This window comes from Manis javanica, chromosome 1 (assembly GCF_040802235.1).
Source record: "Manis javanica isolate MJ-LG chromosome 1, MJ_LKY, whole genome shotgun sequence".
Classification (NCBI taxonomy): Eukaryota; Metazoa; Chordata; class Mammalia; order Pholidota; family Manidae; genus Manis; species Manis javanica.
Genome location: NC_133156.1, coordinates 77362143 through 77374525, shown reverse-complemented (window position 1 = coordinate 77374525; position 12383 = coordinate 77362143). Strand labels below are relative to the sequence as shown.

The 12383-nt window shown below is 34.3% G+C and overlaps 1 protein-coding gene and 1 non-coding gene across 18 annotated transcripts in view; both read right to left on the bottom strand.

Moving 5' to 3' along the window:
• The window catches only part of ARB2A (ARB2 cotranscriptional regulator A), a 465105-nt gene that overhangs the window by 88046 nt on the left and 364676 nt on the right, over positions 1-12383 (bottom strand). Inside the window, exons 10-11 of one of the 17 annotated variants that reach the window (XM_073234039.1) lie at positions 11319-11361; positions 5472-9252 (exon numbers count right to left, since the gene is read on the bottom strand). The exons of 14 other annotated variants lie outside the window; for them this stretch is intronic. In XM_073234039.1, coding sequence (XP_073090140.1) covers positions 9207-9252; positions 11319-11361 — 89 coding nt within the window. In that variant the 3' untranslated portion in view covers positions 5472-9206. Of the gene's footprint in view, positions 1-5471; positions 9253-11318; positions 11362-12383 lie in introns of those variants that run through there. 2 more of the 17 variants (XM_037012000.2, XM_037012006.2) reach the window with 2 other exon arrangements.
• LOC118971289 (U6 spliceosomal RNA) lies at positions 11368-11474 on the bottom strand. The gene has a single exon (XR_005059665.1). It is a non-coding gene; the product is annotated as a U6 spliceosomal RNA (small nuclear RNA).

Sequence of the window (12383 nt, the reverse complement as noted above, 5' to 3'; positions counted from 1 at the left end):
AAAATTCAGTGAAGCTAGTAGAGAAATGCTTAGTTATCTCAAAAGAGAGACCTGAACTCAAACAACTCTAATTGAGATCATTGCTAAAATTTTTTTCAGGGGGTTTCGGTAGTTCTAAATTTATATGGTCCTCTTCTTACAAATTGGCCTTCAAACTTGTTTTAAAAATGTGGCCAGAAAACAGTTTGGTGATTCCTCAAAAACTAAACATAGAATTATTATATGACCCAGCAAGTTCACTCCTAGGTATATAACCAAGATAATGGCAAACAGGTGTTTAAACAAAAACTTGTACATTAATGAACATTATTCATAACAGTTAAAAGTGGAAACAACCCAAATACCTATAAATTGATGAATGGATAAACAAACAGTGCTGTATTCATACAATAGAATATTATTTAGAAATAAAAAGCAATGAAGAACTGATACATGCTATAACATGGGTGAACCTTAAAAACACTGATGTTAAAAGAAAGAAGCCAGACATAAGAATCCACTTAGCATATGATTCTATTATATGAAATGTCCAGAAGAGGTAAATCATAGAGTCACAAAGCAGATCATTGGTTGCAAGGGGCTGGAGGAGAAAGATGAATGGACAGTGACTGCTTGATGGGTCTGGGATTTCTTTTTGGGGTGCTGAAAATGTTCTAGACAGTGATGATGGCTGCACAAAATTGGGAATGTATGGTAAGTCACTGAATTGTACACTTTCAAAATGCTTACAATGGTGTGTTTTATGTTATGCAAATATTACTTCAATTAAAAAAAAGTGGCCAGAATTTTTTTCATTTTATTTACTATAATCCTGGTAAAGAAAGATACTAGTGGAATAAATGCCTACTGAAACTAAAAACTGGACATTACCTTAGATGCTTTTTGTAAACTTGTAAAATTTCTATGTTGGTTTGACTCATTGAAGGGAAATTAATTATCTGGATAGTTAAAGAATATTATTATAAATACATATTTACAGTTCTGGCAAAATAAGACAAGGACAATGAGAGAATATATTTATTCTGCCCAAAATTCACTGGAAGTTGAGCAACTATGCTTTGTTTACATAGGTAAATAAAATCTTACCAGAAACTAGAGATTTAGTTGTTAATAAACAGAATTTAATGCTTTATATTTACCCTTCTTGAAGTACAAAACAGTCATTTTTTTTTTCTGCCTACAGGATACAATGCAAGATCCATGTGCTAAGATTTGAGAAGTCTGAAATGAAGTTTACCAAATATTCATAATACTAATAAATTCATAATACTAATTACTTTACACATGTACAGCATAATCACTATATTGATTTTTAAATTTATTTTATATATTTAATATTTTTAAATAAAAATATTCATTAATCTTTAGCATTTATTCTTTTTTAATGTAGCATTTAAGGGTATAAAGTTCTCTGTTTAGCAATCTAGCTATACCAAAAAGCTTTTGTATTTTTATTATGGTTCAGTTCTAAGTATTTTCTATTCTTTCATCTTTAAGTTACTTAGAGCACTTTTCTTTAATCATTTCCCAATCTTTTATTCACTCTTCAACTTTAATAGTAAAAAAATTTAAAGCTTATTATAGGAATTGCGATAGTACAATGATTGTCCATATACCTTTTCCCTGGATTCATTAATTGTTAACATTTTGCCACATGCCCTTCATTTTCCTCCCAGAACCATGTGAGAGTTAGCTGCAAACAAAATGATTTATTTAACAACTGCATCTCAAGTATTTCTGTTTTCTGTCAAACTCACAAGAGTTGTATTGGGATATATTCTTTATACAGTCATCTACTTCATAAAAAGAAAAGTTTGGCAATGCATTATAATAATCCTGACTTTTCTGTAAAATTTCTCACTATTTGAAGTGTAAACACTATGAAGGCAATGTGCCTTCTATTTGGTATGATAACATTCTAATTTCAGACTCTGAGGTGTTTTTCCATCTTAAATGGTCCTCTGTACCTCCCAATTCAAATCTTCCCCTTTCCCAAGTCTCCTCTTCTGAAGATACACCATGCATATCTGCACATCCATTCTGTTAGCTGTGGAATAAAACCTTGCTGTGTGTAACCCTCATCTAGAGAGTTATTTTCTGCTTTAATTCAAGTTTCAAGTGCATGATGCACTGCCTCAATGAGATCCTATGTTCCTCCAGGACACAGAGTCCAGGCCTTTCAACCCCAGGTTAGTGGGTATTAGGGTTCTTTCCTAAATCAACTGAAATATTCAGAGCATACTTGTTAAAGAAATGTAAATGAACTGAAGATTATGTATTTACTTTTATTTGTGTTATATGCAATAATGGGCTATATACTCAAACAAATTGAAATTATAGTCTTGTTGAAAATTTATTTTTGTTTCATTGACTCTAACCTTATATTCTCCAGATGAAAGAGTTTTTATGCTGAAAGAGTTCTTGACAGATTGTCTAGTTTAGTCATATACGTATATATGTATATCTTGTCCTACAATTTTTCACGTAGAGGAAACAGACCGACAGAAGTTAAATGACTGACTTAACATTACAAACCTTTTAAAAAGCAAAACCAAAACTAGAAGTAAATGAGTTACTGCATCTAAAATGGTTAGCCCAGGGTCTGGTTGACGTAGGAAGGGCTTCAGAAACATTACTAACTTCAGAATCAAGGTTTTTGGATGCTTAGTTCAATGCATTTGCCACTAAAACATATTGCCGCTGAATTCTAGAGTAAAATTATGAAGACATTCATTTGGGGATCATGTTCTACATTCTTTTCTGAACAAGACATACATGACAGGGTATCAGGTAGAAGCTGTCAGCAGAACAGGCTGACAATTATTCCCTATCAGAGTTAGCAAACTGGCTGCCTATGGGCCTGATCTGGATGGTAGTTATTTTTTTTTTTGTCCTGTAATAGTTTTACAAACTTCAGTTAGTTATAATAGTTAAAACTAGAGAGATTTCAAATGAATATAAGATTTCTGTCTTCTTTGGAAAAACTGAAAATCTGACAACACTGGGCTTGTGTTCCTGCATGTCACTCATCAGTTGGGGTTTGAATTTGTAACTCCTGTCCTTTATTAAGGCCTGAATTATGATTAACACAGAGAATAACTCTGAGTCATACAGTCAGACCTATATCAGTCAGAAAATGCTAAGTCTATTTGCTTATTACATGTAATTGCTAGCCATACCTAGGTAGCTCTTTCCTATGGTAGAAAAATAGTTTATGGTAGGGATAAAAGCAAAGGTGACTATTATTTAATGGGTTCATTATAATTTAAGCAGAAAATTCATTTCAAGAGAAGAACCCACTCTGTGGACTTCAGTTATGTAAGATATCACTGTATTTATTTTTATGGGAGATGCTGGTCCAATAACCTTGAATCATGTGCTAAATAAAAACAAATGACAATTATATTCGAGATCATTTGTTTCTTAATTTAAATATAATCCTTACGATCTGAAGATATTTTGGTTAGCCTGCTTTTGACCAGGACTAAGCAGCTATAAGAAAAAAATTAAAAATAAAAATAGGTTACAACACATTAAATATCCCCCCTCTGCCACCTTACACATTGTGGTGCTCAAACATATGCTCTGCCACCTGCAGATAAAAGTCACACACTGAGAGTGTATATTCTGACAAGAATTACTGGTTTCAAGCATGCCTAGTGATTTTGGACAGTAGCACTTAAGAAACCTTCAATCTGGCAGTTTTATCGCTACACATTTTCTAAAGCATTCCTATAGTCTAAAGTTGTAGAAATTTTGGGATCTGACCTTTGGGAGAAAACAAAATAAAATGAAACAGAAAGGATCCCAGGGTGGCATTTTGATCCAACTTGTTCTATTTTTTGGGGTCGGATACATACCTTTTTTTCCTCATTTACTTTACATCTCAATGACAAGCAATCAATGGTGATCTGGAATTTTGTATTTTCTGACAGGGCAAAACCCTCTATTGGAAGACCAAGACAGCTTCCAATCGGTGCCACAATGGGAACTTGTGTCATAGTAGTTAATGATTATTGTTGCTTCATAAGGAATATATGCTCTTATTTTTATATTTCCTTTATCCTTGCTTACTTTTCTATTTTATCTTATTCTGTATTTACACATTTACTGTTCCATCCTGTTCCAAAAAGTGTTTGTGGCTTACAAAAAGGAACCCAGGCAGGACTTCCAGTGATGGCAAATGAAGAGGCTGGCAAATCTTCTCCCCAAATACAACTAACTATAAAAGTCGACAAAATTGTCAAGTCCAACTATTTCATCACTCTAGAAATCAACCAAAGGCAAGCAACAAATTGAGAAGTGTTTATTCATGAACAACTGCTGAACTACAGTAAGAACAGTGGCCATCTGTGGTGGGCAGCCCGCTAGGCACACTAGTGCTTCCAGGGTGTGGCTGGCTGCGAAAACCTGCAGCTTCGCTGCTAGGAGGGCCGAACTGGATTTGGAAGTAGAAGAAGAACCTGTGCCCAACAGTGTTATCAGCAAATAAAGCAAACCCAGTGGGAAACTAACCACAAAAGCCCATGGCTCTGCCAGACTGAAGCTGTGATCTCACTTGGGGTGAGCAGCAGACCAGCAGACTAACCAGAAATTTCACAGGAGATCCTTGGAAGTGAGAGAGCTGTTAAGGAACTAGATGAGTGCCTGGCACACCCCTCCTGACTGAGAGCTGAGTGCTGGCACAGAAGTCCCAGAGAAGCCCGGCAGAAAATAAGAGCTTGGGGTTGACTTCAAACTATGAGCTCTGAATGCACCCTGCCACTCGCACACGCATCCATCCATCCAGAGGAGCTTGCTGGTTTGGGATGACCGAACCAGAACTCTGACCATTAAATGATTCAGGCAAAGGGGTGATCTCTAGGAAGCCAGCCTAAATTTAAATAAATAAATAGAGAGAGAGAGAGAGAGAGAGAGAGAGAGAGAGAGAGAGAGAGAGAGATCAGCATGTATATCCTAAAGGGGAGACAGATTCTGGAAATTAAGTTCAGGCAACTTTCTAGAAAGAAAAACCAACCAACAAACCAAAACAACGACCCTCAAAGGAAAAAACCCAGAATCTAGAACTGTTCCCCCCACTCCTTTTCAACATAGGACAGGAGGTTAGAGTCGGTGCAATAAGGTAAGAAATCAATGGCATGCAAATTGGAAAGGAGGATGTAAACTGTCTTTGTTCATAGATGACATGGTCCTATATATGTAGGAAGTTCTAAGGATTCTACCAAAAAAAATTTAGAATAAATGTTTTACTGAGGTCACAGAATACAAAATCAATGTGCAAAAATCAGTTATAACTCTTTATACTATCAATAAGGAATTCAAAAATGAAATTAAGAATTCCACTCACAATAGCATCAAAAAGAATAAAAACTTAAGAATATACTTAACAAAAGAAGTGAAAGAAAATTAAAAATAATTGCTAATAGATTATAGATTATCTAATAAAGAACAAAGTAGAAGAACTTAAACTACCTAATTTGAAAATTTACTATAAAGCTACAGTGTTCAAAACAGCATGGTACTGGCGTAAAAAACAGACATATATAGATCAATACAACAGAATATAAAGTGTATTAATAAACCCCCCACTTTATGGTCAGTTGATTTTTGAGAAAGCCCCAAGGCAATCCAATGGGAAAAGGATAGATATTTTTTCAACAAATAGTTCTGAGAAAATTAAATATCCACATGCCAAAAAATGAACTTAGATCCTTACCACATGCCATATATAAAAATCAACTCCAAATTAATCATATTTAAACGTAAGAACTAAAACTATACAACTTCTACAATAAAACATAGGAGATAATCTTTGTGACCTTGAGCTTGGCAAAGATTTCTTAGATGTAACACCAAAAACATGACCCATAAGAGAAAAAGAATGATAAACTGAACTTCATCAAATTTTGAACTCATAACAATGTCTGCCCTTTAAAAGATTACCACTAAGAAAAGGAAAAGATAAGCCACAGCTTGGGATAAAATATTTGTAAATCACATACATGATAGGGGACTTATATACAGAATATACAAAGAATTCCTTCAATCTAATAATAAGACAAACATCAGATTAAAAAATAGGCAGAAGGAATATAGACATTTCACCAAAGAAGATAAATGTACGGCTTATTAAACACATGAAAACACACTCACCATCAAATAGTCTCTAGGGAAATACAAATTAAAACCAAAATGAGATAACACTACACATTTACTAGAATGGCTGTAATCAAAAAGACTGACCCTACCAAGTGCTGGTGAGGATATGGAGAAATGAACTCTCACACTTTGCTGGTATGAACATAAAATGGGGGATCCACTTTGAAGAACAGTTTTATAGTTCCTCAAAAAGCTAAACATAAACTTAACTATGCGACACAGCAATTCCACTAGTAAATATGTACTCAAGATAAACGAAAACATATATATGGACTGGTTCATATGCGAATGTTCAGAGCAATATTCATACATAATAGCTCCAAAACATTCAAATGTCCATCAGCTGGTAAATGGACAAAATATGGCATACCATCAATGGAATACTACTTAGCAATAAAAAGGAACGAATGACTCATGTGTTACAATGTGGCTGAATTGCACAAACATTGTGATAGAAGCCTGACATAAAAGACTACATATTGAATGATTCCTTTTATATGGTATTTGCAGAAAAGGCAAATCTATGGAGACAGTAACTCATTGGTTGTCTGGAGCTATGGGTAGGAGCAGGACTGACTGCAAATGGGCACAAGTAAATGCTTTGGGGATAATGGAAATTTCCTAAAATTGGATTGTACTGATGACTGCACAACTATAAATTTGCTGAAAAATTCTTCAATTTTACATTTACAATGGATTTATTTATAGGATTGAAATTCCACCTCAATAATGCTGTTAAAAATAAACACAATATAAAATTTAGTGAAAGTACAACATTTGAAGAAGTCAAGGCAAAAGCAAAAATGGATAAGAAAATGATGAATGGGTGTGATTAGTCCTGTTTAGTTGCTACAGATGTGATGCAAATGTAACTCTAAGCTTCCCAATGACTAAAGCATGGAAAGGAATATAATGGGTATGTCAGTGGGTCCTAAACCTGGGGAATCACTAGGGATTACCTGTGGATCTTTGAAAAAGACAGATACCTGGCTCAGACTCTACATACAGAGTGACTGTGTGTGTTACTAGGGAGCATTAAGATTCTACTCTTCAGAATTTTGGGGGGAGATGAAATTTTAGGTAAAATTGCTGGTAAGAGGCCTAACAATACAGGGTATGGCTTATGGCTCCATATATTTATTCTCTTGGTCACTGCAACTCTCACTCAGGAGAATATTCCTAGTGTAGTTTTCCCAGCAAATACGACTTTGAGGAGATAGCCTTGATAAGTACATTAGTCAATCTTTATAGTTCTCTACTCCATTAGTCACTTCACTACACCACAGTTAGACCAACTACAGACAGTAAAATTAAAATTATCTGACATATTAATTTCCCATATGACACATCAGATCCCTGTATCAAGAGCTCCTATTTTAAATCAAAAAGTCAGCTTCTTACCTATTTAGCTACAATATTCCATTTAACTATAAAGGAATTTCATTCTTCTCCTAATGAATTTTAACTATCTATAAAAGTGAACCAAAAGGATTTCACTTGTATGACTATGGCAATTACTTTTGTTTACTCTGAAAATGAAAGAATGAGTGTATGAACACTCTTGCATTTCTAAAATGTATGTAGAATCAAAAGAGGTTTCTGAAAAAGTACAAATGTGAGGACAGCACAAAGGAAAAGGCAGTACATGAATTTTAGACTTATGGACAAAACTTGGAAAAAATGATAGTTCAAAATTTTTTTAAAGTACCCTTAAATCTTTATTTTAAAATTTGTCACAAATAATAGAACTGCACTCTGCTGCAATCCCCTTAAGTCATCTTGTTAAATTCTGTCACAACATGTGTTACTGTAGTTGTACACTTTTACCTTTGCACTTTGTAGTGTATAGCAGAGCAACATAATTAACCACTGCTAGGTAGTGTTTACGTTAGTTCTCAAAAGGTTAAGAAGCTGATTATAGCTAAAATCAGCTTCGCCTGAGGCTTCAGGGGCTCTATGTAATCAAATAAGACAAGCAGGGCACAGTGTCACCTAACACAAACCAGTGGCACTTTCTTCTTTGCTCTGACCCTTTTCCCCCTTTTTTATTGGGGAAACACTCATGCTTTGCATTCTTCCAGATAATTGTAAGAGACTTGTTTCTAACAAATTTGGCATGCAATCTCATAAGATGTACTGTTTAAAAGTAATGAGAACAAGTACAGAAAATTTTGAAAAAAAATTTTTGAAAAAAATCTTGCTTAAAAAAAGAAACCTACATTTATAGAGATTGAAATGTTTGAGAGAAAGTATTTTCTTGAAAGGCAGGTAACAACATGATCCATGTATGTGATATTACGGACATTTCCTAGTTACAGATAGACTGTCAACTTTGTTCTGCAGAAAACAACACAACGGTTTCTGTGCTTCTGAGAGAATTCAAAGAACTGTATAAACCTGACAGATAAAACATTAGCATTTCTAAGGAATCATGGGTAACCCATTCTGCTGAGTTATACCTCATCCTCTCTCCATCTGCACTCTTTGAAGTCAGACAAGGTGAACTGTATAATGGACACATTTAAAGAGGAGGTTTAATAAGGTGAAGAGAAGAGCAAACCAGCCCTACTACTTCAGACTCCCTTTCCACAAGGTTATTTATTTAAATGCAGCAAGAAAGAAGTATTAGACAAACCCGAATCCTAGCCACATCTGGGCTTAAGGGAAACAAAAGCATGAACGCTACTGAGATACTAAAAAAGAAATGCAATGGCGAATTTAAGTAAAAACATAGAATCTCACTGTTGAAAAAACGTGTGAATCATTATTAAAGTGATAGGTAACATTTATTATATCCTTATCTTTGGGTCTAATGCCACATATTTATTACTTTCCTTGAAATACATAAGCAAAATGAATGTAAACATCCTACAAATGAGTGATCAGGAACAAAAGAGTTTTACTAATGATTTATTCTGGGTAATAAAATAAAAACTTGTTATTTTAATTGATTCAGTCATAAACCATTCCTGGAGAAGTCGAATCTTGTATTTACACAGTCAGACAATTTCTGCTAATCCAGCAGTACTCAACAAACTCACATGTGGTCAGCTTGTCTTGCCATAGCTGTATATCACCTTTCTGTCCTGCAAGCTGTGCAAAAAAAATCAATATGCCAAGCTTAACGAAAGGACAGGAAACATGATGTTCTCCAATATTTTCAACGAACCTCAAATGACTGCTGCTCATACTCAGTACAATTTATGGCAGAGGAATGTATTCTTCAATGAAAAGAAATTTACATTGGAGTGAATCATACAAATTTAAAGCTGAAGTTCTGCTTAATTCCATAATAACAATTTATTTAGAAGATTCTGACATTCTGATTCAATGTGCAAAGTATAATCAGCTAAGCACGAGCCATATTATTTTTCTTGATGAAGATTAAAGTATATTTTTCAGACTAACAAAAAATACTGTCTATTTATAGTAATAGTTTGATACATGTACTTCACTTAGGTTTTGGAGATTTTTTTGGAATGTCTTTTCACATGTGAAACATAGGATGAAATTGCATTATTGAGCAAATGCTTCCTTTATAACACGAAGAAAAAAAAATGCCACTGGATCCTGAGATTCCGCATTGGTTAATTGATTCTAGATTTTTACACCTTCTTTTGCTGCTGGTGAAGTACATTATGTGTAGAAGTAGATTAGGATCAAAATGTTAAGAATGAGGTAGGAGTGGTCATGACAATTGGTCAGCACAGAGCCGTACCACTTCTGCCTTCTCAGCCCAGCACTGGGAACTAAATGTGGCCAAACGCCAGGAAGCTGGACTTCAGCCAAGTGGCTTACAACCCCTGCCACAGCTGTTTTGTTTTTGTTTGTTGTTAGTAAAAAAAAAAAAAAATTGGTGTTAAGGATCTTCAAAAGGATCATATACATAGAAGAAATAAGAAGGCTAAACAATCCACAAATACAGAGGAATTCACTTAAACATGGAAATTCTTTGGTAATTTCTTTTCATTCCAATGAGCAGCATAAATGGATTAATGGCACATAGCAAGGGAGAGCATGTCAGTGATCAATACTGAGGTATAAACTGTTAAATAAAACACACTCAAAGAATCACATTTATTTCTAACTTCCTATTAATGTATTATTCATAAGACAAATTCCATTCATAGATTAATATACCATGAGGAGAGGCATAAAGTTCCCAATCATAAAATAATGATTTTAAGTGTTGAATAATATTGATGTTATTCTAAATGGCCATTTCAGAAAAATTCATATTCTTATTTCAAAATAGAGGATACAACACAATTCAGAATAATGATAAGCTTTTATACAGATATTCAGGAAACCCAAAATACCAAACCTTGGAAAAAAATTATACCAAGGTATACAAATTGTAATTTAATTGTATATTAAAGTAGATTCTTTAGAGTCTGCAACCACAATTAATAGTCACATATAATCCCAGTTAGGTGTATGGCCCTTTTCCCAGAAAATGAGAGACTTAACACTTATGGAAAATATTTAATTATGTTAATAGCAACACAAAAGATCTGTACATTTTACTTCCAGGGAGTGGTTTAATACTGAGGAAAACTACCTTGATATGTTACTGATTTTAGGTTTAAATGGCAATTGAAATTATTTTTCCACATTTTTCATCTTTATAGATTTGGTATTTTGTTATTTTTTCTTCTCTCTCTAAATGCTCTTTGGTAGTACCTCTTTCCTCTTCATTGGAAAACATCTATTAATGAGATTTCTGTATCACTTTACTGCCAGTAAATCAAACCTACAGATTCACTTACAATGTAAATGGTTCTTGAAGCAACATTGCTGGCTTTCTCTTGGATGCCTTCTGTAGACATCCAATCATTTCTTTAAATTCAAATTGAGGGGTTCACCTTCACTTTTTCTAGCACTACTTCATTTTTCCAGCATCACTGGTATCTTCACTTCTTATCTCCCCATACAGGAGATTTTTCCAGAACTTTTTTTTTGATATTTTTAATTAATTAGTAAGTTAAATTCACTGAACATGCATCAAGTGGCCATTTCAATGACAGCACTTAAGGGAAAGTATGTTGCAGGTAATGCTCATGCTGCAGTTTTCAAATGGTGAAGCCCAGAGATTTTGTAAATTTCTACCACGTGCTATTATTGTAAAAATGAAAGCCTACATTTATATGAAAAGATACCTTGTCTCTCCAGGTATGGATTTTTTCAGATGAAGCTGCTTACCTAGAAAAAAATATGCAATGCTTCATGAATTTGCGTGTCATCTTTGCACAGAGGCCATGCTAATCTTCTCTGTATTGTTCCAGTTTTAGTGTATGTGCTGCTGAAGTGAGCACTCTGTAACTTTTATACACCTCAAAATGTTGGTATCTTCGCAAAATTATCCTGAGTTTCTACCATGGCTGTTATCTATAGGTCAGAATAAACCAGGTGTTGCAAGCTGACACATTCGGTCTGAATTAAGGCACTAGGAGAGAATCTCAGAGCTAGAAAAGATCATGAAAATCATCTACTTAACTAATATCTAAAATGATGAATGATCCAGAGTTGTTCAATAACTGGCCCTAAGCCACATTTTGGTTGATGGATCTCATCACTCTGCACTTACATTATGCTTTTTCTTGATTCCCTGCAATTATTATGCTCCTCAAAATAGAACTGGGGAGAAATATCAATTAATAAATTACCTACAGATAAGATTTCTACAACTTTCAATCAACATATTCCTTCTCTTTCTACTGTTAAGCCTTCCATGCACTTTTTCATTGTATCTTAGCATGACTCCTGGGTCTCTTTCTCCTGATTCTCCCCTTCTTATCTGTTTGTTAAAAGACATGTGCAAAGGTTGTTTTGCTCACAAGCTGCTGTGGCCACATTATTTCCTTGCAGGAGCCGCTTATTCAGTGTCCTTCCTAATTCAAATTGAACCTTTCAAAAAGTCCATGTACTATTTATCTCCAATAACTTAAAATTTTTTTTTCTTTTCTTTTTTTTAGGAGAGCAAGGCAGAGGCTTTTATTTAGAGATAAAGCGAGAGGACAGAGGTCCTGGCTCTGGCCAGGACGGGACAAGAAAGCCCCCCAATAACTTATAATTTTAACTTCTCATTTTTCTACTTGTTTTGTTTCCTTCCTTTAAGTCATATAGACATAAAATCCTTTGGTTTCTATTTCTAGCACTGTGGGAATCCATTTGGGTTGCCACTCTTTAAAAAAGTTCCCTTGTCATTTTCCTTATGCTCATTT